Source organism: Leptodactylus fuscus, chromosome 2 (assembly GCF_031893055.1).
Source record: "Leptodactylus fuscus isolate aLepFus1 chromosome 2, aLepFus1.hap2, whole genome shotgun sequence".
In the NCBI taxonomy this organism is placed as follows: Eukaryota; Metazoa; Chordata; class Amphibia; order Anura; family Leptodactylidae; genus Leptodactylus; species Leptodactylus fuscus.
The window spans coordinates 219,136,315-219,163,526 of NC_134266.1; the positions used below are offsets into that span (position 1 = coordinate 219,136,315).

The window sequence follows — 27,212 nt, forward strand, 5'->3', positions numbered from 1 at the left end:
CGGTTGCCAGTGAGAACGACCATGAATGCAGGGCCTTTCTAAGGTCAGAAAATCAGCTATGATTTCCTTATTGTGGCCGGGATAGCTTCTGATACATGTAGTGTCTATGTCTGATAGCCCAGCTACAATAACAAAATCATGGCTAGGTTTTTGACAAGTCCCAGAACATAGATAGTGTCTGTATTTATGTATCTATTGGCAACCGATCAAGACAACAACTTTTGACCACAATATATGTAGAGAAAATCTTTTAAACTCTGCAGAATTTTTAATTACTTATATTTGCAAAAACGTTAAAATTTTAATTATCTACAAATAAATATATGATTAGGTTCATTGCAATACCCTTTTAAAGGTTCTTAGGCTTGTCTGCCATTAGTTTGTCTGACAGGCTGCAGAATAAAGGAGAATGGCCGAATAGAGGCAGTGTTGCAGGGACTTAGTTTTCGAATGGAGATAAAGATGGTATTTGGGAGTCTCAAACAAAAGTCTTGGCCGAAAGCGAGTCCCAACCTTATAAAGTTTGTGAAGCTCCGACCGCCTTCCTCTGGTGTCTTCTTCCAGCAACGTCCTCCCAGACTCTTGCTTCCCCGCCTCCATCCTCATTTCTTCTGGCTGATTTCATCCAAATCACGCGCGTGCGCAGTAGGGCACCCACTGGAGTGCTACTGCACACGCTCCGGCGCCATTTTTGTCAATAAAAGTTCGCGACCGAACTGTGCATGCGCAGTATGCTCACGTAATTTTAAGGGAAACTGAGCATACTGAGCATGCTCAGCTCCCCTTAGAACTACGACAAAAATGGAGCCGGAGCGTGCGCAGTAGTGCTCCGGAGGGAGCGCTACTGCGTATGCACGTGTCGTGATTTGGATGAAAACAAAACGATGAAACGAAGATGGAGGCGGGGAAGCAAGAGCCCGGCAGGACGTCGCTGGAAGAAGACAGCAGAGGAAGGCGGGACCAAAGATGACGTCCACCAGTGCACGAACTGCCCATCGTGCACGATAAGTATAATTTGCATATATGTTTTTATGGTCTTAGTTTAAAACGGGGGGCTTTTAAAATACCATTAGCGGTGCCTGAATAGCCTTTTTAAAGGCTATTCAGCCATATATGGGGCTCATAGGGCATCATTTTGATGATAGAGCCCCTTTAAAAATAGAAAGGCCAAATTACACTTTGCCAAAAAAAAAAAAAAATCTAAAGAAGCCAGCCCAGTTTTGGGAAAGCATTCTTTGGACAGATGAAACTAAGATCAGCCTGTACCAGAATGATGGGAAGAAGAAAGTATGGAGAAGGCTTGGAAAGGCTCAAATATTTGCATACTCAGAACTGGTTTTTAAACGGTTATAACTTTTTTGGTTTTGTGATCAGAAAGCTAACAGAAGGACATGACTGTAAAGGACTGAACATGATGCAGTAACTGCTGGGGCTAGTTTGAAGTTCGGGGTCAAAAAATGACCTGACAAGTTCCCTTTAATGTCATAAGGCTAATAAGGCCATTTCCAAACATTCATGATTGTTGACAATCTTCTCAGGCATGGACGTCCCAGAAAATTCAACCCAAGGTCCGACAGTTCAATTCTCAGTGAAATGACAAAAAACCCAAGAGGTATATCTAAGACACTACAGTCCTCAATTAACATGTGAAATTTTCATGATATTACAGAGTCATACAAAAAAAAATAAAAAATTACTTAACTCCTTTCCCCAACATCTGCCATAATAGTACAGTGGATGTAGGGTATTTAAATATGGTAGGCGCTCAGGAGCTGAGAGGCTGCCATAGCTGCCAGGTCTCTGCTATATTATACAGCAGAGACTCGGCACTAATGCTCAAGATCAATGCCCACAAATGATGGTATTTTGCAATGTATGGCAATGCATTAGCATTGTAATACATTGCATTAGTGATCAGACCCTCGGGGGTTCAAGATCCCTAAAAGGGTGTAATAAATAAAGTCTAAAAATATAATCCTTACATCCAAAAACGCCCAGTCCACAAACTTATAAACATATTTTTCCCGTACGGTGAATCCATAGCGGGGAAAAATAAAATTAAAAGTGCTTCTGATGAAAATTTGAATAAGAAGCGATCAAAAGAATAGACATTCCCCATATGGTTATGACACAATATGCATCACCATTCACGTAAAATATTTAATAAAATTTAATTTTTTTCAAAGTTTTGGATTTTTGTTAAGGGCTTAAAATGCAAATAAAACTATATACATTGTATCCATGGAATTGTACTAAAACATAAAAACAAAGCCCATAAGTTGCACATTTTCTCAAATTCCATTCTGAATTTCTTTCTAGCTTCCCAGTAAATTTTACAGAATACTAAATGGTACCATTATGAAGAACAATTTGCCTCGCAAACATTAAGCCCTCATATAGCTCTGTGAACACAAACATAAATAGTTATGGGGTTTTTAAAGTGGGGAGTCAAAAATGAAAATTGAAAAATTCCACCAGTGGGAAGGGGGTTAAAATTATTGCTGATAAAGTTGGTTCTACCAGCTATCGATTCATGGGTTGTACTTAGCTTTTCACACATGGCTTTTCAAGTTTTGCTTTATTTCTGTTAAATATTGACACTATGAAATTTGTTCTGTGTTGTTGGTCATCTGAGGCTGAATTTATTTTAAAACCTTCTAATGACAAGATTTTTCTGGTTTTTATTATGTCCTGATACATAAAACCATAGAATTTAAAGTGAGTGGACTTTGTACAGTATGAGAACTAGAGTCTGGGAATTGCTCATGCATGTCACCACTGTAGTTGATGATTATAAAAAGTCAAAAACACAGGTACAATTTAATGAGAATTATAAGGTCTAGAGAGGTATTGTTTTTGGTAGGTTTGATAATGTGAAAATCATCCACTCCAGGTGACATGACTAGACTGGACATATTGGACAACTTCCTGTACCGCATTAGCACACATGTCAGCGCTATTCCTACTAAAACAAACATGGGAGGCCTATGTGACTCGCCTGGAGCAGTCTTACAAACTGAACTGTCTGTGCTCCATTCAAACGTTCAACACCTGAGAACTCAGGTTGACACCATTGAGGCCTCTACCGCTACCTTCTCTGATAGACTGCCCCAGCAGGAGAACATGGCGCTAATGCACTCCTTTCAACTGCAATACCTTGCTGAGAATCTGGATGTCTTGGAGAACAGAAATTGGCGCAATAACATTAGGGTCAGGCCAGGGTCCTTGCTCCGGAAACTGTGATTTTAGTGAAGTGGTAATAGTACTGGGGGGAGCAACTTTAACTTTATTGGAACAGTATATTGACTATGCTCCCCCCTACGCTTCCAATTTTCTTTCCCAACTGCGTAGACTCAAAGATGCCATACACTGCCTTTGCCTTGTAGATATCTGACGCATTTTGCACCCTCAGGAACGAGACTACATTTGTCATTACCCAGCTTATGGTTCCTATGGACGCCTCAACTACTTTTTCACGAGCCACCACTCGCTCTCCTGGTCACCGGCAGCCTGTACAGCTTCTGAGCTCTGATATGATCACGTCAAGTCTTTCTGTCCCTATCAATTCCTGGTCTCTCCTTGCGTCCCTTCATGTGGCGCCTAAATGAAAGCCTCCTTAAGGACACTGCATGTAGAAATCAGATTAGCTCCACAATCTGTGACTTAGAGTTAAATCATGCTCACGACCAGACTCTCCTTCCAGTGCAATAGGAAGCCCTAAAGTGTGTGGTTCGTAGCGTGTTTATCAAGCACAGCTCGAAGCTGAAAAAAACGAAAGAGGTCATCCTGGATTGCTGCTCGGCTGCGATCCATTCCTTGAAGGTGGCTCACAAACAGTCCTATACTGCACAACCTATACTGAGATCCGTAATACAAGAGAGGAACTTTGTTCCTTTGTAGACGAAATATAGATCCACACCAGGGATAAGATTTGCAAGCACTACTATGAATTCGCTGAGAAATGTAGTCATCCCTTTGCTCATCACTTACACCCTCACTCGACCATGTCATATATACCCATGTCCATAATGCCAATGGCCTTGTAGTTCAAAACCCTGCTGACATTGTGGGGACATTCCACAAATTTTACCATAATCTGTATAACATAAAGGGCCAATATGTGGATTTGGACCCTGTGTCACTGTGGGATAAACTGCGCAATTACATTTGGGGAACGGCCCTCCGTATTCTCTCTGACTCCAATAATGCCTCCCTGGATAAGCCTCTCTCAGTGGAGGAGCTGGCTGAGGTCGTTTGTGTGTCTCCTCCCTGTAAATCCCCATGACCAGATGGTTTTACTCCACGATTTCATAAATGTTTCAGCACCTGTTGGCTTCTCCCTCCTCTGTGCACTTTTAACAGCCTTGACAGCGACACCCCGTTAGCCCCACAATCTCTCTCTTCTCTGATCACCGCCATTCCCAAGTCCGGTAAGGATCTGACCTGGGGATGGGTTCACTCCTCCACTTGATCAGCTGAGAACCTCCAATCTGGACCTCCCCATGCCATGGTTAGAATTCCACCAACTTCTTGGCTTTCTTCTCAAGTTTTCCTTGCAATCCATTCTCTGCTCAGATACAACTGCACTGGAAACAACCTTGATGCAAACAGACACCCCCCTCGTGAATCATATCCCTCCGTTACAGTATTCTCCTGAGTGAGGCCACAATCAGTGTCTGACCGATGTTTTGGCACTATGGCACTGAGAGAGACTCTCTCCTACACATTAATTTAGGCTGTCCGGGGATACAATTTTGGAAATCCGTTTTTGATTTGTACGTTAAGATCTGTGGTCGTGCCCTCTTCCCAGCTGGCCCTTCTTTCCTTTATCCCTGGTAAATTTTCTAAGGTAAAGGGTGACACTACCTTGCGGCTGCCAGTGCAGTTATCCCGAGACACTGGCGCAGTCCCACCTTGCAGGAATGGCTTCAGGAGTTCCTCCATATCAGACAGATGAAGATATTGGTTGTGGCAGATGCCGCCAATACCTCTAAGTTCGATGCTCTGTGGCAGCAATTGGTGGAGTTCCAGGAATCAGCCGACTTTATTAACTCATTCTCCTGAGCTCCTGCCTTCACTATAATTCTGGGTCTGCACCCTTTGTTTGATGGTATTCCCTCTTTTCCCTTATATTCTTCCCCTGTCCTGTTGTACTTTTGTTATTGCAACCCTATTGACAAAAAACTAAAAAACGCTGTGAAAACCCAGCCTTAGCTCAGGGCCACACGAGCCATAACCCAATGCGTTTTACAGTCCCTGCCAAGTGAATGGGATTCTAGTGATTCCCATCCATGTATTGTTGAAAAATATGCGCAGTGAATACGCTGTGATTTCCATAATCATCACGGTTTTGGAAGTTGCAGCACGTCAATAATTCCTACTGAAACACTTCCGGTTTCCCTATCATTTTACAGGTCATGTGAATGAGGCCTCAGACTATTATAAGAAACCAGTGGTTGGCGCTTATTCCTAGTATTTGCCTGGCAAATCTCCTCGGGGGCCTTATTCACACCTCAGTGTTTGTAAGACAAAACAAAGTGCTGCTCGAAAACACAGAACAGGCACAAACCAACAGAAATCCCTCACGAAAAAGTCCTGCGAGTTTGACTTTTTCGTCCAGCAATTTCGGAAGAATAAAATGACACCCAAGGGAGCCAATTGTAACTAGAGATGAGCGAACACTGTTCGGATCAGCCGATCCGAACAGCACGCTCCCATAGAAATGAATGGAAGCACCTGTGACGCCGACTTTGCCGGCGGCCGGCGGCACAGGTGTTTCCATTCATTTCTATGGGAGCGTGCTGTTCGGATCGGCTGATCCGAACAGTGTTCGCTCATCTCTAATTATAACCAATGGGGTTCCTCAGAATCTGTTTGAGGATCTTTTTTTTTTATTATTGTGATGGTCCTTGAACAGACTGGCTTTACCAAACACTCCCGACATGGACAGGTGCTATACGGCTATTTTGGACACTCACCACTGATCTATAGACATGCTGTGGTTTAGTGTCCCAAATTCACCTGACAGGTCCCCTTTGAGGAAGGAGTCACCAGCTCAAGCTGTCTATAATATAGCTTCTCCAGTCTCTCCACCTCACTACTGACCAGTCTAGATGGGGGGCGCTGTAGGGAGAACTAAGCAGGAGCCGCTCCATTCTAGACGCAAGCGTAATTAGAACGCTGTGGGTGTACGCACTGGTGACGTATGAAACAATTGACTAGCAACTACACTCTGATTGGCCGGGAGTTCTTGTTACGTCATGAGCTCAGGAATGAGTTAAAGGTTCTCCCTTCTCTCAGGACACAGCCACGCCTTAGTTCCCGCCCTTTTCCCATCTTTTGTTTCTTATTTGCTAGTGACAATAAAGTCCACGTCCACTCTTCAGATCTCTGCCATGTGATTGGGTAACGTCACCTATCAGTCACGGGACGGTCGGGCGTGACTTGGCTGTGGGTTGCGTAGCAGCAGAGCTGAGAGACCGGTGGTGGCGTCAGCTTCTGTCAGGGGTAAACGGAGCTACGGAGCGTCCGGGCACCCGAGACTCCCTGCCCCGGGGGAGGCGGCGTCCGCTCCGTTGGGGTCGGGGCTGGTCACGGTGAGTTCTTGTGCTTGGCATTTGAAGTGCTCAGATTGGAGAGGCCCCTGAAGGAAGTAAATCTTCGGGCAGGTGGGGGAAACTCCGAGCGGGTAATACAATGTACATAGCCTGGCTGGCTTCTCAGGCCCGAGGTTATGAGCTGTGGTTGCTACAGAGAGGAGGTCGCGAGAACTTTCATTCTGGGTGAGAAGATTGCACTTTCTGAAGTGTGTTCCTTCCGGGCACTCTTACATGCATTATGACGTCAGGAGGCAATGGTCTGTGCAGGCTGCAGCCCACATAGCAGTGCTATGGCCGAGTGATGGTGTGTGCACCTCTGTCATGTAGTCCTAGTCTTCAGCCTTGCTTATCTGTAGCTGCTGCTTCTAATAGGCAGTGATAATATGGATGCAGGCAGTGCTCTATGGGTTATGTATTGATTTTACTGCATTAACAGGAGGCTTCATGTAGTATATTTGTTATGGTTGCTGTACATGAACTTATGGTGTGTCAGGCAGTGTTCACACAGTGTTTCTGGCCTGCATCACGGAAATGTAGGCTTTGAGTATTAGTTATGCAGGTGTATGTCAATAATGTCATGTTGGTTTAGGACTGACTGGCTTAGGCCATGTACATACCTGCTTGATGAGCAGAAACTAGTGCAGTGCTCAGTCTGTTTCACAAGGAACACCCGGTGAACCCCATTGGGTTACGTTGAGGTGTCCCTTGACTTGACAGGCAGACTAATGGTGCATGGATCCTGTGATGCTGATATGAACATTGCCTTCCATCTTGTACACATGGGCTTGCTTTTCACTGAAGGCTTGTTTGTCCAACAGCTATTCCTATTAGTTTCCCTGTACACATGCATACACTGCTAGGCTAAACATGTATGTGTTCTCAACGTTAGAGTAATAAGAGTGGCAGCTGGCAGTGACATCCTTATCCTTGTAACAAAAGGATCAGACATGTTGAAGTCTGACTGCCTGATCCTTATCTCCTGGAGCTTTGGCTGCTAGAAGTATTGCATGCTAACTGGCATTAAAGGGGCTCTAACATTTGGAAATTGTGTTTTTACAAAGTGATTTGTAAATTAGACTCTCCGTACATCCTGGGTGTTCCCCAAGCCATCGTTCACCCCCCATGTCATACCTTGGTAACGTCCCCTCCTTTGCTTGTGCTCCAAGATGCCCTCCTCCTCCTTCCATTCTCTTTAGCCTTGATCCCTGTGCTTTGAAATCTTGGGCATGTGCAGTAACGCTCCCTTCTGAGCGCTACTGCACATGCCCGGGTGCCATTTTCTTGTGCGCTTTCTTCCATTGTCCACAAAAAAGTGGCACTCCGGCATGTGCAGCAGCGCTCAGAAGGGAGTGCAGGGATAGAAGCTACAGAGAATGGAGGCGGTTACACCTACGGAGGAGGAGAGCATCACAGGAGCACAAGCAAAGGAGGGGGCGTTACCATGGTATGATGTAGGAGGGTGCACATAGAGGCTCATTTGCATATCGGTTTTACTGTTATGTAAAAGAAAATGGGGGCCCTTTTCAAAATCTACTAGCAGCATCTGACTAGCCTTTTTAAAGGCCATTCAGGCATATCACTATGTAAAAACACAATTTCCAAATGATAGAGCCCCCTTAATCTAATGTGCATGGCCCACTTTGGGTGGGCTACTATTCTTTTTAGAAGATCTAATGTAAAAATATGGCTTGGTATTTATAGTAAAAAGTCAATGACAGATATATCATATGCATTAGTATGAATTTGGATCCATGTGGACATGGATCTGTTGAAAGCATACCGCGTGTATGTAACTGTATACTGCATGCATCTGACTGATCTGCTAAAGTATCTTCTTGTACAATGCTCACATTACTTTGTACTCTAAAACTATATTTATATCTATAGTATCAAAAATAAAGCCTTAAAGAGGTTATCCAGGCATAAATTGTGTGTGTACATAAATAATTTTTTTTTTTGGAATTTCTCGCCAGCTGTGACGTCTCCAGGTCCGTTCCACTGATTGGCCTAAGGGAGGGACCCGCGGACGTCACAAGTAGTGACCTCCCGAGTCCTTTGCTAAGGTCACTGTTGGGAGGCATATGAGCGCTGGGGCCAAGTGAGTTGGCTGTAGTTTGAATGATTAAGAACATGATGGGAAATTAAAGGGGTTGTCCAGGAATTTGTCATGTATGACTTTTCCACAGAATAGTTCATAAATGAGGGGTGCCAAAAGGCAGTTGCCACCTGGATCAGCTGTTCAGGGCCACCTCTGACTCTTGTACTATATACAATATTGGGATGGAAGAAGTTGGCTTTGTGCCCTGCACAGAGGACGTGTACCCCAGTACTGTAGTTCAGTTCTCATTGACGTCAATAGGTGCTGAACCATAGTACCTGTGCCATGACCACTATACAGGGTACAGAGCCTGCTGCTTCCGTCCCAATGTTGTGTATAGTACAATAGTTGAGCTGGCCCTGAACAGCTAATCTGTGCAGTGGCTTTCAGTCTCCCACCTATCAGATATTTATGGCCTATCCTATGTTCAGGACATAAATTACATATTCTTGGGAACCAGTTTAACTCAGAATTTGAGTGAAAACTGTCTATCCAATCCCTCATTGTTTTCAGGGTAGCTGTGGATTTGCAGTGTCATGAGCGGAGGATACAAACAGCATGTTATTTCTTGCCTATATTTGCAGGACTTGGTTAGCACTGTTTAATGGAACTGTTCTGTTGCACAAATCCTAGAGACGGCCTCCAATGTTTTGTACAATAACGTAGGATTTTCCAGCATGAGGAATCAATCTTGTGAATGTGGTTTAAAACAACACCAATAATATTCAGAAGTGCTAGATTGAAAGAGGTTTTCTTTAGGCTAGGTCAGGGGTCAGCAACCTTCGGCTCTCCAGCTGCTGTGAAACTACAACTCCCAACATGCTCCATTCACTTCCATAGGAGTTCCAAGAATTGCAGAGCCAAGTATGCATGCTGGGAGTTGTAGTTTTACAACAGCTGGAGTGCCGAAGGTTGCCTACCCCTGGGACAGATCATAAATACCTGATCGGTTTGGGGTCAACAGCCAGCTCTCAGACAGATCAGCTTAATGGATGAGCTTCTGGTGCCCATCAAATACACAATATGGAATGCATCACCCCCTGTATAGCAGCTGGGCGCTGACACTGCAGTTCGTCTCCCATTGAACATGACAATCGCCTAATAAGTGCAGGAGGAAATGTATTTTTCTTTATTTTCTTTCAGTTGCACTATTCATTTATGAAGTTGTTTTTATAATTGTTGGCAAAATTTTTAAAAAGTCAAATAAATAATGGTCACGTGGCAACAAAATGATGTAAGTCATATAGTATCTTGTAATTATTATTATTTATTTAGTATCATTAATTCCTTGGTGCTTTTACATTTGAGGGTTTACATACAGTACATAAAATATAAAAAACAAATATAATACTAACAGTGACCGACTGGTACAGTGAGGTAGAGGGCCCTGCCCGCAAGGGCTTACAGTCTGTAAGGGAAGAGACTGTTCAGATGGTGGTGTGGTGACAGTAGTGTTATTGGAGGTTGTAGGCCTTCCTGAATAGGTGAGTCTTCAGGGCCTTCTTGAATCCTGTGATTGTGGGGGTCAGTCTTATGTGTCTTGGTAAGGAGTTCCAGAGTATGGGGGATGCACGGGAGAAATCTTGGAGACGTTTGTGTGAGGAGCAGAGTGGGATGATCGCAGGTTGCGTGTGGGCAAATAGCGGGGGATTAGGTCAGAGATATACGGAGGGGACAGGTTGTGGATGGCTTTGTATGTCAGTGTTAGTAACTTGAAATCTATTCGCAGGGCAATGGGTAACCAGTGAAGGGGTTGTCAAAGGGGAGTGGACGATGAAGAAAGGGGGGAAGAGGTGTATCAAGCGAGAAGCACAGTTTAAGGTAGACTGGAGGGGGACGAGAGTATTCGCCGGGAGGCCATGGAGAAGGGTGTTACAGTCTAAGCAGGAGACTATGAGGGCATGGACGAGCATCTTTGTGGTTTCAGGGTTGAGGAAGGAGCGGATTCAATAGATGTTCTTGATTTGGAGGTGTTAAGTGTTTGTGTGTGCAATATGAAGGATAGGCCAGAGTCTAGGATTATCCCAAGGTATCGGACCTGTGGAACAGGGGTAAGCGTGGTTCCATTAACTTTGATAGGTCAGGTAGAGGTGGGGCGAAGATGATGAACTCTGTTTTTCTCCATGTTGAGTTTGAGAAAGCAGGAGGAGAGAAAGGAAGCTATGGCCGCTAGACACTCTGGTGACAGGTCCTCTCTATGTACAGTATGTTTGTGAATGATTGCTATCTATATAGTATACAATGCAAGTTCATTATTTTCCACAATAAACCATAGAATATCTGGAAACTTCTATTGTGTTGTTGTTTTTTGTAGACAACCCTATCCTCTGCTTTGTGTGTCTCTCATGGATCAGTACTGCTGACACTTCTCTTTCCATGTAATTCTTCCTTTTGCTATATGGGTGGACTCAGTTTGTTTTTTCTTTGTTTTGTGTTTTTGTGATCATACATAGGATAGACACAAATGTAGTTTAATAGATATGCATGCGAGACATGGATATGTCCTCTGCTATCTGACACCAAGACATTAGCAGTAGATCTTGTAAGTCCTGTAAATTGTGAAATGGGTTGAACTTGTTTTTCTACCACCTTTACTAGTGCATGATCTGATTGAGATATGGGGACTTTGGTGACGAACTCCGCTCCTTAAACTTTGTCATGTTCTTCAGACCATGAGGAAGTGGTTTGAGGGCTCCCTGTCCTGCAGAGAGGTCACTTTTGGAAAATACCAGTGCTGAGAAATCTGGTCTGCTATAGTGTATAGGTTGGTGGTATGTGATAAGGGACCACCCACATAAATGCCCAGTGTTTCCCAGCGTCCCATTGCTCAAAGCATGGCATTGCCTCTGTCTGTCAGCTTGCCTTCTTTGCATAGGGTATCTTGAGGCCATCTCTTTCCCAGGTAAGCGATGCACACACACACACACACACACACACACACACACACACACACACACACACACACACACACACCTAGCCGTCCACAGGAGGTTAAAGAAGATGTGATTATTCAGGTCATGCCACCTTTTTTCATTGCACTTGGGCTAGTGTGCATGCTCACTTACCCATTTGTAGACTGAAGCATAGGCACTTGTCTATAGTCACATGCAGGGAGTATGAGGAGATACTGTAGAAATTGCAACCCACTAGTATCTTTTCTTGGACCATTTTTTCTGGGTATTGCATGCCAGATAGTCCTGTCTTACCTAATCCATGGCTTATTCATTGCATGCAGTGTGTGAGAAGTTTGTATATATGGATTCTGTCTTTGCCATCCATTTTTGCCAACTTATCCATGAAAACAGACCCCACACAGATGGGACAAGTCTCTATTAAACGAATAGAACATGCAGTCCATTGGGGGAAAAATGGACCCCAAAAATGGCACTGCTGTATCTCAAAAGCCTCTGACTTATGTCATGTAAAGTGTCATTCCACAAAGTCAAAAAGTGCATGGACATCATATCTTGTCAATGAGAAACTAGCAAGAATACTGATTGGTTTGCAAAGACTTTCCACTCATGGATTATAAGGGGGAGATCTATGAAGACTGACGTTATCAACACCGGTATCATTACCCCATTGCTGGTGGTGGGTGCGCCTCATATATAATGCACATTGCTTCATAAGGCCTACCCTACACCAGGCCATGCTCTTCATGGGAAATCTATTCCAGATTACTGGTATTAATGATAATACATCCGGCAGAGCCTGTAACTATTCTTTTTTGCGTGCCCCTCTCCACATATGTTTTTGAAGAAAGTGGTGAGGGTGGGCCAAAGAATAGTCACAAAAACTCAATTTCTCAGAACCTTGGCGTACAAGGCATAATCTGCCCCTATTTCCTTATCCACACCTCCTACCTTTTTCTTTCCAGTGTTTCTCACCCACCCCAGTCTTGGTGTCTATTATTTTTGTTGTTTGTCTTTGGTCTTTATATTTTGTTCTATAAGATTTTACATGTTCCTACTATGTCATCTCTTGTCTATTGTAATTGTCCAAAGTGCTATGTACTTAAGTGTTCTTTTTTTTTTTTTTTGCAAAATTCATTAATAAATAAGAAAAAAAAAAACTGTGAGGAAAAACAAGGATTTGTGAATTGCCCCATTGACTTGTGTAGTCCCTTTACAAGTTTTTCATCTGGGTGGTGTTTTTGTTGTGTTTTGTGGATAAGCCATTAGGTATAGTTTTCTAAATGTTTTAGACTCCTCTCCCTCTGAGTGTAACGGTAGGGAAAACCGATCTACTTAATATGTAGTTTAGTAGGCAAAAATGACTTGCTTTGGGCATATTTGCATTTGGTTATTGGCCACTCACTGGCAGCTAACCTGGTGCAGTGTTCAGTAACAGCATAATTCACATTTCATCAACCTCATCCACATGCTGCCACTGAAACACAGTGACACTGACTTAAATGTATTTGTTTTTTGTTTAAAAAACAACAGCAAAAACCCCTCCCTGCTCTGATCTGCCTGCTCATCCCATGGTCTTCATAGGCACAAGCGTCAAAAGGCAGCAACGCTCTACCACCTAATGCCCCAACTTGTACTGTCTCGCTTGTCTATGGCATGCTGATGGAGGATTCCGCCGATAGTCTGGCCTGCACAACATTTTATCATTTCTTCCAGGTCCTGCTATAAGCGATGCCTGAAACCTTTCTGTACAGGTGTGACCCGGCAAAGGTTGTACCTGATTTTTGAGGAGGAGGCGCATTCTCTGCCGGCACAGAAAATATTTATGGAGATCAGCATCCTAACTTGTACTATCCCTTTATTACTGCAGTCTTACCTATTGTTGTAAAGGTTAAAAGCTGCAGGGGACACTTGGAAATGGACTGTAAGTTTCCACCAAGGAGGACTTTATTTGTAGAATTTCCAACCAAACCACACAATTTCAGGTGTTCATTGCTGCAGTGGCTTTCAGGGAGACGCTGTAGATTTTTGTGGCAAATCTGTCATACTTTACAGTAGCAACATCATAGATACTATATTAAGAAATCTCATCCATACGCTGCAGGAAAATGGCATGTGCTGACCCACAGCATGCCCATATTATGATGTACTGTACCAGTATCCGCTTGCACCAGTCACTGGCCCCTGCAGGGTTAGGGCAAGCTTATTTTCTCATACGAAGAGAGATGCTATGAGCCATACAACGAGAAATCCTTTGTTAATTCATGAACAGAGATTGGCCCACTAAAGGTCCCAAACACATTAAGTAAGTATTATGACCACCCAACATGGATAGTGGTGCCCCAATTCCCCCCCTCCTCAACAGCAGATGTTACATGTGGCATCTTGAAACCAGCCTATTGGAGTTCAAAATGTCCCACATTTCTATATTCAGAACATTTGCACATATATGGAAGTAGATTTGCACTGGTTTGTGTTTACATGTTCTTTATATTTGGCAGCTCTTCTTTTTTTCCCATATAGATTATTGAATGCAGTTACAACATGTTGGCTCTGTAAGATGCCATTCTGCTGACATGAGTTGCTTTAGTTTTGCTCAGGGTTAGGTTTACATTACATTGCATACCATTTTCATTAAAGCTGAATGATTCCATATTTAGTTGGCTTACAACGATGGTTTCTGCTTCATTATTGTGTTTTGTTGATCACATTTTTTTTTCTTTAAGGCTTCTTCTTTTTGACCCCTTGTTTAAAGTGGCTTCAATGTGAGGCCTCCGTTATGGAGTCGAAAGTGGTAAAGTAGTGTTGCCCTTCATTCTTTGCATTGGTGAGATCCCAGAGGTCAGACCATCACCAATGCTAAATCATCACAACTTTTTAAGATGAGAACCAAGACCTAATTTATGAAAAATGTCACATTTTACAACATAATTTAAAGGGTTGTCCAGTTTAAGCAGATGAATGTTTGTATAGTGAAAGGTTCTACAACTTTTTCATCTACTTTGTAATTTTTTTTAAATTTTTTTTATAGATTTTTAGATCTCTGCTTACTGTCATAAAAATCAGTCCATGGTCATGTGATGGACAGAGGTGTACAGCTCCTTATATGATCAATGTCAATCACGTGGTCATGGGCTGATTTTTGTTCATTGGAAGTAGACCATGATTAGCCAGAGATCTAGAAAACTGAGGGTTTGATACAGAAAGTTTATTGGTAAATTGTTTGTATATTGAAAAGTTATGCAATTGACTGAAATCTTTTGCAAAATAATTAGATTCTGTTCCGTCTGTTGTACATGTGCACCGATGGTTACCAACAAATAATGGCAAAAAAGAGCCCGCAAAAAAGAGACTTTGCACATCTACACTTTCTTATCACAGTGCAACTGTAGTACTTAAGCTGGTTACTCATGATCAACTGTGTGCTAACCTGTGGCCATGAATAAATGGCTTGGACTACAAGCAGGCGACATCCGAATGTCATCTGTGTTCCGTACATTTACCGGCCGTGGTTCCTCGACCCCTTTCATTCAATGCCATGGAAGCAGGGCTGCAGGATAGGACTGGAATGAGGCCTGTTCCATATTTTGCAGCCCAGACTGTTGGCTAGCACATGGGACCATGTAAGCCACTGTAATGTGTATGGGCCCATAGAAATGAATAGGTTTGTGTGCTATCAATGGAAAAACCTGGATAGCACACTGACCATTAATATGGTCGTCTGCAAGGGGCTAAGACTGAGGAAGGTGAGGCTGGTATTCCTCACTACTCCACACCTGCACCAGATATACAGCAATGTGTGGAAGTATTCAAGCCAGAAAGGTTAGCCAGTTGGGCCATTTATAAGAGCGCCACCATTTCTGTGACACTTCATGGCAATCTGCATGTAGAAGATAAGGCAGGAACACAATAGTTTCAGTGACAAGTTTGCAAACCTGTTACCCTGCACTATAAAGCAATTATGGCAGTTTAGAGGGTATAAGGGCCCATTTACATGGCCGAATCTCCCACACATTCTGCCTTATGAGCAGAGGTTGAAGCACGGCGCTTATAAATAAAAGTCCTTGATTTTTTTTGTTTTATTTTATTTCCCCCCCCCCCCCCCCCACTGACTCAGCCAGAGTCCAGCTCAAGATGTCCTGCTGTTTGTGCCCGTTCGTTTGGGTTTAATCCATGGCAGAAAACATTCTTTACTTGATGTTTTGCCAAGTGAAGGAATAAGGAGGAGTCTGAGGCAAATGACTCCCTCAAATTCCTCTTTAAAGTGTGAATGGGCCCTAAAAGTTCTGAGTGCTTTTCAAACTACTGTTATGGGTGTGTTCACACAGATTGTGATTTGGGATGTAGGAATCAGTATGAAAAACACTTAGAGGACCTTTCATCACTTGGGGCACAGGCAGTTCTATATACGGCTACAAAGCGGACAGTGCATTGAATTCAGTGCACTGTTGGCTTTCATGATCTGTGCCCCAGGTGAAGAGCTATCAGTGCCGGTACCGTAGCTCTTCACCGTCAGAAGGGCGTTCCTGACTGTCAGTCAGAAGCCCTTCCTCACAGCAGCGTCTATAGTGCTGTACAGTGTGAGCGGGGAGGAACGAGGCCCCCCCCCCAGTACTCGTCTATGGATGAGTACTGTGAGGAGAGGGAGTTGGCGTTCCTCCCCGCTCTCACAGTATAGCACTATAGACACTGCTGTGAAGAGCTACGGTACTGACACCGATAGCTCCTCACCTGGGGCACAGATTGTGAAAGCCACCATTGTGCTGAATTCAGTGTACTGTTGGCTTTCTAGCGGTATATAAAACCGCTCGTGCCCCAAGTAATGAAAGGTCCTCTAAATACTGAGAAAGTATTCTGTCCTATCTTGCTTTAGTTTCATTACTGGAAATCTCAGCACATGACCACTGATCCACCATATCTAAAGGCTAAAAATATTACTGATCGATGTGTAACAAGTCACTCATATCAGATCTGTGGAGGTCTGATACCCAGCACTCCTATTGATGGAGCAGAAAGCAAATGGCTTTGTTCTGTGCATTAGCCAGACCAGGTACTGCAGATCAGCTCCCCTTCATCTGTATGGGAGCTAAGCTGCAGAACAGCATTTTCCACTTTCTGCTCCATTCTCTGCTGAGAACAGCTGATTGGCAGGGGTGCTCAGTTTCAGAGTCCCGCAGATCTGATATTACCAGTGGTGTGATTCTGAACTCTGACACTGGCTAACTCTGGAGCTCTGCGTCATGGCCCCTGCCTGACACTACAGAGCTTTAATAGGACCTTTCACATCCTCAGAGATGTGTGGTACTGTCAGCTTTCCCAGTATGGTGCTGGAGATCTCTTCTCCTCATCTGACTACCCCCCTTATGACTGCCCAACACCCCTGTTCCACATAGATTCTCTTTAAATGGCACATCTGGTACCAAAAGTAACTGCGTTTATTGCTCAGGGATGGTGGGGGCTGGAGAGAAAACTTCAACTGTGCAGGAATCAATGCAGCAGCGACTACTAAGAGATGCAGTAACTTGAACAGTAAAAGGTGGTGAAAGGTCATCTTTACATTTGGGCTCCTCAGCGTGCAGAATGCAGTGGTATCCTGAAGCTGAGCTTTGGATTTCTGCTACGGGCTTCATAGCAAAAATACATATTGAAATATCTGACCTGTTTCATGCAGTGTGATCATACCCAGAAAGAGTTGCAGCAGAAAATAATATATACTTTCATGGGTAAATAATTGTTCTACTAAGCAAATATTCATTCACTAAATAATCTTCCTCTGCACATAGTAAGGAGATTCACAAACCCTAACATGTTGTGTCTACATGTGGTTCAGGAGTCAAATCTAACCCCCTACTAATACTGTATTGTATCTGTACGTGCGTTGCAAGCCTTCAACTCTTGGAGCTGCTAAGAGCGAGCTGCCCTTCCCTGCTGAAATAAACATGAACCCTTCTGATCAGCGCATGCCCCGACAGCCATCTCTTATGTATGGCCAGCAGATGTCTAGGTTTTTTCCTATATGATGGTGACCATTCCTATAGGACTCTAGGGACTGTATATCTGGCTCCACTAGTCTGTTACTTTATCCATTCCTGATCTGAGGATTCATCCGAAACCTTAGTACATTGTGGTGACTTAGTGTGAAGTTCTTTTTACATGCCGTCACCGGATCAAAGCTGAGCAGGTTGTAAATGATGCATCCTTATTTATTTATTTTTCTTTCTATTACTTATTGACTAGAGTCACATTACTGGCGCTGTAAACACTGTGGTATGCTGCAAGTCATCTTTGGTGTTACCAGTGATTATTTTAAGTCTATGATTTTGCTATGTTGTCATTGAGCAATACAGTGTATTTTATGGTGAGCACAGAAATTCATGGACTGTGACTTTCATGTTATAAAATAGGTGTGAACTGGGCCAGGAAGGCGACATATCCTATCTTTGTGTTCAACCTGAAAATTACAAGTGGTTGGTTCAAAGGGCCAAATATCGCATGTGGCTGAAGCAAGCTCAGGAGTGGGTCTCTAATTCCGCCGTGTGCGAGCTGGGACCAGCTGAACAGTATGCCGGGACACAGACTCCTAGCATTATAGTTATCTATGTTGATAGGAGTCTGTATTTCAGAATACTGTCCTGGCTGGTAAATCCGGTGCACACAAGGATCAGGTTTCCAGTCATGTGGATCTAGCCTAGGACCCACACTTTGTGAAAAATAAAATTATATGTCCAGAAATGTCAGCACTCCAAATAGCTTCAGTGAAACAAAGTTTACTCCCCTGTATGCGTCTGACATTTGAACACTCATTAAAGCACACAACTTTTTATTTTTCCATCTTGCGGATTATAAAGGAGGCAGGATTCCTAAGGCTTCCTCTGTGCTATTTGTATGGATTATTATGTACTAGCTGGTACCCGCGACTTCGTCTGCGGTGATTATAGCAGTGGGTATATACAGGCGCGGGTAAGGTTTTCGTAGTGTGTATAAGGTATGGGATATGAAATGTAACTTTGTATCTTGTTTTTGCTATAATTCAGAGAATACGTGAGACTTTTGTGTTGAAGTTACTTTGTATTTGAGCTGCTATACGGTGTTATGAGAAACTTTACATATTGGGACAGAAGTATTTGAAGTTAACCCTTTCCCGCCAATGGTATTTTTTGACTTTCGTTTTTTGACTCCCCTCCTTCTAAACCCCATAACTTTTTTTTATTTCTCCGCTCCCAGAGCCATATGAGGTCTTGATCTTTGTGGGACAAATTTTTCTTCATGATGCCACCATTAATTATTCTATATAATGTACTGGGAAGCAGGGAAAAAATTCAGAATGGGGTGGATTTCACGAAAAAATGCATTTCTGCGACTTTCTTACGGGCTTTGGTTTTACGGCGTTCACTGTGCAACCAAAATGACATGTCCCCTGTATTCTGTGTTTCATTACGATTCCGGGGATACCAAATTTATATGGTTTTATTTCCATTTTGACCCCTTAAAAAAAATCCAAAAGTGTGTTAAAAAATTATTTTTTGAAAAGTCGCCATATTCCGACAGTCGTAACTTTTTTATACGTGCGTGTATGGGGATGTATAGGGCGTCTTTTTTTGCGGGACTGGGTGTACTTTGTAGTTCTACCATTTTTGGGAAATGTTATTGCTTTGATCACTTTTTATTCAAATTTTTATCAGAATGAAAACAGTGAAAAAATGGCGGTTTGGCACTTTTGACCATTTTTCCCGCTACGGCGTTTACCGAACAGGAAAAATATTTGTATAGCTTTGTAGAGCGGGCGATTTCAGACGCGGGGATACCTAACATGTATGTGTTTCACAGTTTTTAACTACCCGCAACTTCGTCTGCGGTGATTGTAGAAGTGGGTATATACAGGCATGGGTAAGGTTTTCGTACTGTGTATAAGGGATGGGATATGAAATGTAACTTTGTATCTTGTTTTTGCTGTAATTCAGACAATACATGAGACTTTTGTGTTGAAGTTAATTTGTATTAGAGCTGCTATATATACAGTGTTGTGAGAAACTTTACATAGTGACTTTGGGACAGAAGTATTTGAAGTTAACCCTTTCCTGCCGATGGCATGTTTTGATTTTTGTTTTTGACTCCCCTCCTTCTAAACCCCATAACTTTTTTATTTCTCTGCTCCCAGAGCCATATGAGGTCTTAATTTTTCCTGGGACAAATTTTTCTTCATGATGCCACCATTAATTATTCTATATAATGTACTGGGAAGCAGGGAAAAAATTCAGAATGGGGTGGATTTCACGAAAAAATGCATTTCTGCGACTTTCTTACGGGCTTTGGTTTTACGGCGTTCACTGTGCAACCAAAATGACATGTCCCCTGTATTCTGTGTTTCCTTACGATTCTGGGGATACCAAATTTATATGGTTTTATTTACATTTTGACCCCTTAAAAAAAATCCAAAAGTGTGTTTAAATTTTTTTTTTTGAAAAGTCGCCATATTCCGACAGCCGTAACTTTTTTTATACATGCGTGTACGGGGATGTATAGGGCGTCTTTTTTTGCGGGACCGGGTGTACTTTGTAGTTCTACCATTTTCGGGGAATGTTATTGCTTTGATCACTTTTTATTAAAATTTTTATCAGAATCAAAACAGTGAAAAAACAGCAGTTTGGCACTTTTGACCATTTTTCCCGCTACAGCGTTTACCGAACAGGAAAAATATTTGTATAGCTTTGTAGAGCGGGCGATTTCGGACGCGGGGATACCTAATATGTATGTGGTTAACAGTTTTTAAGTACTTTTATATGTGTTCTAGGGAAAAGGGGGTGATTTGAATTTTTTATCCTTTTTATTTATTTTTTTTATATTTTTTTTTTCTTTTTAAATTTTTTTTTTTTTTGCATTTATTAGACCGCCTAGGGGTATTGACATGGCTGGGGGGTGTCGCGGATTGTCAGAGCGGTGGGGGTCGGCAAACATGGCTGCTCCGGAGCGTTAAAGAGAGCCTCCTGGAGTATCGTTAAGGTGAGGGGCAAAGTGGTAAAGTATATGTGATTGTGTGGGGTTAGGGGCGAGGCTGCAGAGGGCAATATGAATTTTGTGGCTTGCTATGGTCCAAAGTGTGTGAGATTGCAGAGATGGTGGTGTGAGTTTGAGTTTTGTGGGGGTCCTGGCACAAACGTATGTGCGCTATTGTGACGAAAAGTAGCCTATTGTTTAATCGGGTGTATTAACTATGTTTGTGGAAAATTTCAGCCAAATCGGTCGAGCGGTTTTTCCGTGATTGAGGAACAAACATCCGAACATGCAAACATCCAAACACACAAACCCACAAACTCACAAACTTTCACATTTATAATATTAATAGGATATATGTATTATAACAGCATCCGTACACTGTGCACAATCCTTATCCTGGGGTAGGGAGCTGTACACCACATGAGATTTCCTTCCTTGGTGTTGGGATAGGGAGTCCTGAGTGTTTCATTCCTATATGAATTATTATTTATTTTTTTATGTAGATTGTGAGCCCCATATACAGTAGGGATCACAATGTACATTTTTTTTTCCTATCAGTATGGAGGAAATCAACGCAAAGATGGGGAGAACATACAAACTCCTTGCAGAGGTTGTTCCTGGCGGGATTCAAACCCAGGAGTCCAGTGCTGCAAGGCTGCAGTGCTAACCACTGAGCCAACGTGTTGCCCCACTTTCTATATGAATTGTCACTAGTTAGTTTGCAGATCTGGATCCAGAAAAGACCTACTCTGCGGGGGTTTTTTTTTTTTTTTTTTTAAAACAAACAAACAAACCCTGGTTAATGGTGGCGATGGTGAAAAGTTCTCTTCAATTTTGTTCCCCCAAGTCCAGCACTCGGGATCATTTAAAAGATGTCTGTTTTCTTCTTCTTCTTCTCAGTAAGTGACATCACGTCCACTAGTCACATGCAGCAGCTCAGTTCCATTTATTTGGCATTGCCATATGACGAGCAGATGTCAGGTCCCTTCCTGAGAAGAAACTGGCCATGTTTTTAATCCTAAACCACAGTTTAAGACTAGGTTGACATCTGCATTGGAGTCTCTGTACGCCACAGATTCAGCTTAAAATTGTCAGAGGGCAAAGTCCTGCAAGGTGAAGTTTTCTCTCCATCAATTTCAGTATAAAATCGGTGGAAATCATTAGTCTTCTGCAACGGCTTTTTAGGTGGAGAGGGTTTCTGCCTTTTGGGTCCTATGCCGACATGAAGGACGGAAACTCAAACGCTAGTGTGAACCTAATGTAAGGGATGCAAAGAGCCGGACTGGCGGAGTTGGTGAAAGGTCGCCTTACCAAATAAAAATTAATAATAATAATAAATGCAGAGTTATTTGGATCGAGAACTGTAAACTAATCCATAAATGCACCATTTGTGCACAACCCATTTAACACGGGGTGATTCTGAGCTCTGGCACTGACTCTCTGGTGTTTGGAATCCCACCCGCCCACCTGACAGTACAGTAGCAGATCAGGCACCAAAAATAACAGCATAGATTGCTCAGGAACACGAATGGTGAAAGCTAGAGAAGAAATTCCAGCTGTGCCAGAATCTGTGGAGAAGAAGCTATTAATAGAAGCTAAGAACATGAGATGGTGAAAGGTCTTTAACAAATTGCTTACACAGTATATGTGAAAACTTGATTGGTGAGCAGTGACATAGAAAACTGACTCATCTGCATCATATAAACTGGTATATAGAAAGTTTTACGGTTAATCCCAGTAGGAGTTGGAAGCATCCCATATCCCCAGCTTTGGGGAGGGGGGCCGTGGAAACATTAAGTAAAATGTAACTCCATGGACAACTTTTTGGCTTTGGGTTCCCAATGGATGGTCAGGTTAATAAGTTCACACCACTGTAAATGACTCATGTTTTTAAAAAAAAGCAAAAATGTTCCCATATTGTAGGAGAAGTATTACCCTTGTGTCCAGGTTACTGGATGCAATTAATTATTTTTATTTTTTTGCACATCTAACCTACAAATGGTGCTTTCATATTTCCTAATATATTTGACACCTGCTTAGCAATGCTTCTATTATACTGTAGTGAGTTTTATGAAAGCTCATGTTTATTTGAAGGTGTGTAAGCCGCCAGTTCTATTCCTTATATCCATGTCGTAATGGTGAATAGTTCTTATATAGAAGTCTGTAAAAGATTATGTATTAACGTGCTGCTACTTTATGAGGTGATTCTCCAGTCCGTGAGGCGTCTGAGTCACAGGAGTGGGTGTCTGGCTATCGTGGATAGATACAAGAAGCGGCATTCATGGCCTGCTGAGTGTCTTGTGAAAGTCGGCTTGCAGAATGGATGCAAGGTGGTAGGCAGCTTTGTGGCAAGTAAGTTTAAAGAAGCGTTGTGATGTTTGGGCAGAAATCACACATGCAGTCAGTCTGTATATGTTTAAAGCCATATGCAGGAGTGGATACAAAATTGTGATCAATGGGATCCACTTCTGGCTCTGACTCACATGGGGTATACAGATGGAGACAAGGGTAACCTGCTGTTCATTATAAGTTGAAGAGGCTTGGTGCAAGTCCAGTAGCTGAAATGGTGGCCATATTGTTTTTCCACTAGCCTAAGACCTGACAGAATTTGGAGCAATTTGCAAACTTGGGTTCAGAGTATTTTCTTGCTTTTATTTGGAGGTGCTTGTTAAAAGGGATTTCTTATAGACAACTCTTACTCCTTATCTTGCGGATAGAGGTATCTGTCTGGTAGCTGGGGTTTAAACTGCTGGGAGGGATCCCCAAAGGTTACGAAAACAGGGATCTGAATGAGTAGTATCATGCAAGCCTGACTACCTGTGGGATCTCGTGTAATGGACCGACTGTTGGGAGAATGGTGGCAGCACTGGAGTACTGGGTTCAAATCCAGCCAAGGACAAATTGCATGGCGTTTGTATGGGTTTCCTCCAATACTTCAAATTCCATAGGGAATTTAGATTATGAGCCGTATATGGTGGTGACTCTGTATAGCACTGCTGATTATGGTGATACTATAGAGGTAAGCAAAATAAATGACTGCACTCTGTACAATAGTGGACGGCGTATGAGATATCCTATGCACATTTTCTCCTTCCACTGCAAGCTATGATCAACAGTTTCTGCACTGTAGTCAAAAAGATGAGGACACCTTCAATACTTGGTCTCCGTTCCTCTTGATTTTTATCTTAAGTCATTGTTTCCCTGTGCCAATGATTGAACATTTAACATTAGAGATTAAAATCTTCATAAACTTGAATAAAATCAAGATTTTACTTATAGTCTGAGGCCTCACTTTGCAAATGCCTGTACACTTGGTTGTGTTTTTTAAGACTTAGGCAATCTTGCCCTAGTAATAATAATAAAAATAAAAAAAAAAACCCTCATTTCTAATTGTCCTTCGCTCTGAGCAGTTCATTGCAGTATTTTATTCGGCCTCATAAATAACAGGACTTTCCCGATTTCAGGGATCTCCCCAGAGCCTGATTTCTTGTACTTCTGAAAAAAGCTTTTTAGGTTTTGGTATAGAGATGATATTCATGATCCACACTCACATTACATCCTGCTGGGTGGCAACACTTAAATCCTCTGTAACCCTTTAGTTATAGCTGCAATGTCTATGTTATATAAAGATCTGCTAATGTCACATATAGAGATGTGTGAAATAAAGCGGTGATCAGGGGCAGACATCTCTCTGCTGCCTGTAATGGCTGAAGTTCACTGTAATATCTTAAAATATATATATCTAGTTGCACCTCTTCCACAGATGTTATATACAGTCTATGAATATCGAATATCACATGACATTTGCTGTAGTGAGGATGTATTTACTGTCTGTCTGTAATGCAGAGACTGCTGCAGGGTCAAAATCCAGACTTCTATGCATCTCATTTACATGTTATTGACCTAGATATACTGTAAATGAGGATTCATGAGGGATGCATAATAACATAATACTGCTTGCTTCACCAGATAATACTCAACCCATCTGCAGGGCACAAGAAAATACAGAGTCAATTGCAATAAAAGCAAGATTTAACATAATGGAGGAAGCCTTCTATTACAAGTGTGATCAGACGTTGAGGAACTGATTTATGGCCTCGCATGCTTTAGTAGATTCGGTGCAAGTTGTTAATAAATGTTAGAAACATTTCATAGTGTTTTGCCTGTTGTCTATGAAGAAGGGCATATACATAGGCCTATGTACAGATTTGTGTAAGCATCAATCTCTGGCTTGCATGGGGCACCCCTCCATTCACCATTGTAACGGATGGGCAGATGTGAGCTGTCACCTCCAGCATAGGAGTAGATGGGTTTTTTTTCTTTCCATTCTGAATGATAACCTCTCTTCCTGGCCTTCAGTGTTTGCTGCTTACTGGTTCAGCAGCCAAGATCAGAGGTTTCTGCGATGGTTTGGACAGAATCTGTGTAGCTGCAGCCCTGGTCGTGGAATGTTGTAACCCGTGAATTGGCAAGGAACCTAGAATGTATTTCCTTTACAGCTACATCATGGAAACGTATATGCAAGTGACAAGAAAAGGAGCAGCCTGCAGCTTTCCTGACATGTAGGCACATGAAGCGTTTTTGTTTTGCTTTGTACACTTTTTTTTTTTTTTCTTTTGTTTATTTTTTTTACAAAAAACAAAAAAAAAGTCTTTTCTGGCCGGTTAGAAGGCAAAATTATGTAAATTATATTGAAGGTAAAATATTGATGGCTGCATTTGTGAGTTATCTGACTTTTGTGGTCCTCAGCGGTGTCATGTGGCTAGCAATAACATCTCCCAGCTAACACTGCTTGTCATGTGTGAACATGAAGGCCGTAGCTTCACGTGGCTTAAACGCCGCAGGTAAAACCCACAGCATTTTATAGTCACAGCAAAGTGGATGAGATTCTAGCAAAGGAAACCTGTCCAAAGTGCTTTTTTGCTGTGGGACACCACATAGGGCTTTACCTGAAGTCTGTTTCTCCATTAATTTATGGGGTTATCATAGGAATCAATGGAGCAGCTGACCTCCGTTCCCCTCTCTGCTTGAAAAATGTGGAGAGAAAAGCCCTGCAAGCAGTGCTTTTCTTTCCACGTTTTTTGTGGCAGAAACTGCATGGACGCCATTACAGTCTATGGGGTTTGCAGTGAGGTTGTTTTTGTTTTTTTAAAAAAAGCAGATTGTTTTAGTTTTCCGTTCGGAGGGGCCCCAAGCGGACCCTCCCCAACGGAAACCGGAATGCAGATGAGAACCTAGATGAAGATCTGGGGACCACCTCCACATTCTGATGTTGCTAAGTGGAGTGCCCTTTTACGAGGCCTCTGATTGGTTTTCAGTAACATTTATACTTCACCATTGACCAGTTTATGTAAAAATGCCAACAAAGAGTTCTGATTGATCTTGTATGCCGGCATAAAGATAATTTGTTACACCATATTCCCTTGTGAATTCGCTTTCAGCAAATGCAAAATGTAAGGGTGAACAATCGTATTAAAGTATATTCCTCCCCATATATTTTGATGATCACTGCTCATTACATGTCATTTACACTCACCCATCAACTTACTATATCCTCTGTCAGATCTGGTTACAAGCACTGGGTACAAGGGATTTCAATGACTGCACCACAACATGCGCTTACCAAGGACAAGAGTCCTCTTGAACAGGCTGTTATTACAATCCCTCTTTATTGTGTGCTCACGTGCAAAGGAGAAGTGTACAGTCTATTAAATGTGCCGTGTATTTTATGAATTATGGGTATTTTTGGCACTTTTTAATTTTTTTTTCCCTTTTGGATTTCCAGTGTTTAGTGTCGGTGATGAGCGATGGGGTATGATGTAACACGCTTCCAGGGTGATGTGGACGAAGATCTTATCTGCCCCATCTGCAGTGGGGTTTTGGAGGAGCCAGTTCAAGTAAGTGATAGACATTCTTTATAGTCTTGGAGCACTTGATGTGATTTGGCAATGTGTGATTTCCTCTTTATTCCTGTATTTTTCTTGGTCTTTTATGTCTTCAAACATTGGCTTTATAATCGTTGATGCAGTGCTCACATTTACAAAACTGTCACAATCCCTAGTGGCTGTGCGTGGTATTACAGCTTTCCCATTGAAGTGAATGAGAACTGTAATACCGCTCACACACTATGTTCACTGAGACCCTGCTGATCAGATATTGATGATAGAACCGGAATAGATAAAACTGATGGCCTAAGTATTGTAATATATCTACTAGCATGTTTCTTAGTTTGATAGTAAAAGCTCTTAAGAGCAGATATATGAAGGTGCAGTACTCTTAGGTTTAATTTTTACTAGGCATGCCATTCATACACAGTAGCTATTCTTGGTATAAGTGATTCTCCTGTATAAAGTAAGCAGTTCTGCCAGACGGGCCTTTTAGTGTCCCTGCGGGATTTGTGAGTACCGGTCACATGAGCCAGCCGGTGTTTTGATGCTTCCGTCCTATCTGCACTGTCCCAGGCAGTGCACTAAGGTTAAATCCTCCAAGAATCATAGCATCTTCCTCTCTCCAGCAGCAGCTCCTAACGGTAATATTAGAAAAGCAACAAAGACCTTTATGCTTTATTCAGGTAGTATTAGATAAGAGCACTTGTATTTATCCTGTGTG

The 27,212-nt window shown here is 42.4% G+C and overlaps 1 protein-coding gene and 1 long non-coding RNA gene across 2 annotated transcripts in view; both read left to right on the forward strand.

The window, feature by feature from the left end:
• The window catches only part of LOC142195709 (uncharacterized), a 293,946-nt gene that overhangs the window by 79,682 nt on the left and 187,052 nt on the right, over nucleotides 1-27,212 (forward strand). The gene's annotated exons all lie outside the window — the stretch shown is intronic.
• Nucleotides 6,439-27,212, forward strand: part of RNF41 (ring finger protein 41) — a 31,393-nt gene continuing 10,619 nt past the window's right edge. Inside the window, exons 1-2 of the mRNA XM_075265688.1 lie at nucleotides 6,439-6,596; nucleotides 26,389-26,500. Of these exons, the coding sequence (XP_075121789.1) occupies nucleotides 26,411-26,500 (90 nt within the window). The 5' untranslated portion in view covers nucleotides 6,439-6,596; nucleotides 26,389-26,410. The remainder of the gene's footprint in view (nucleotides 6,597-26,388; nucleotides 26,501-27,212) is intronic.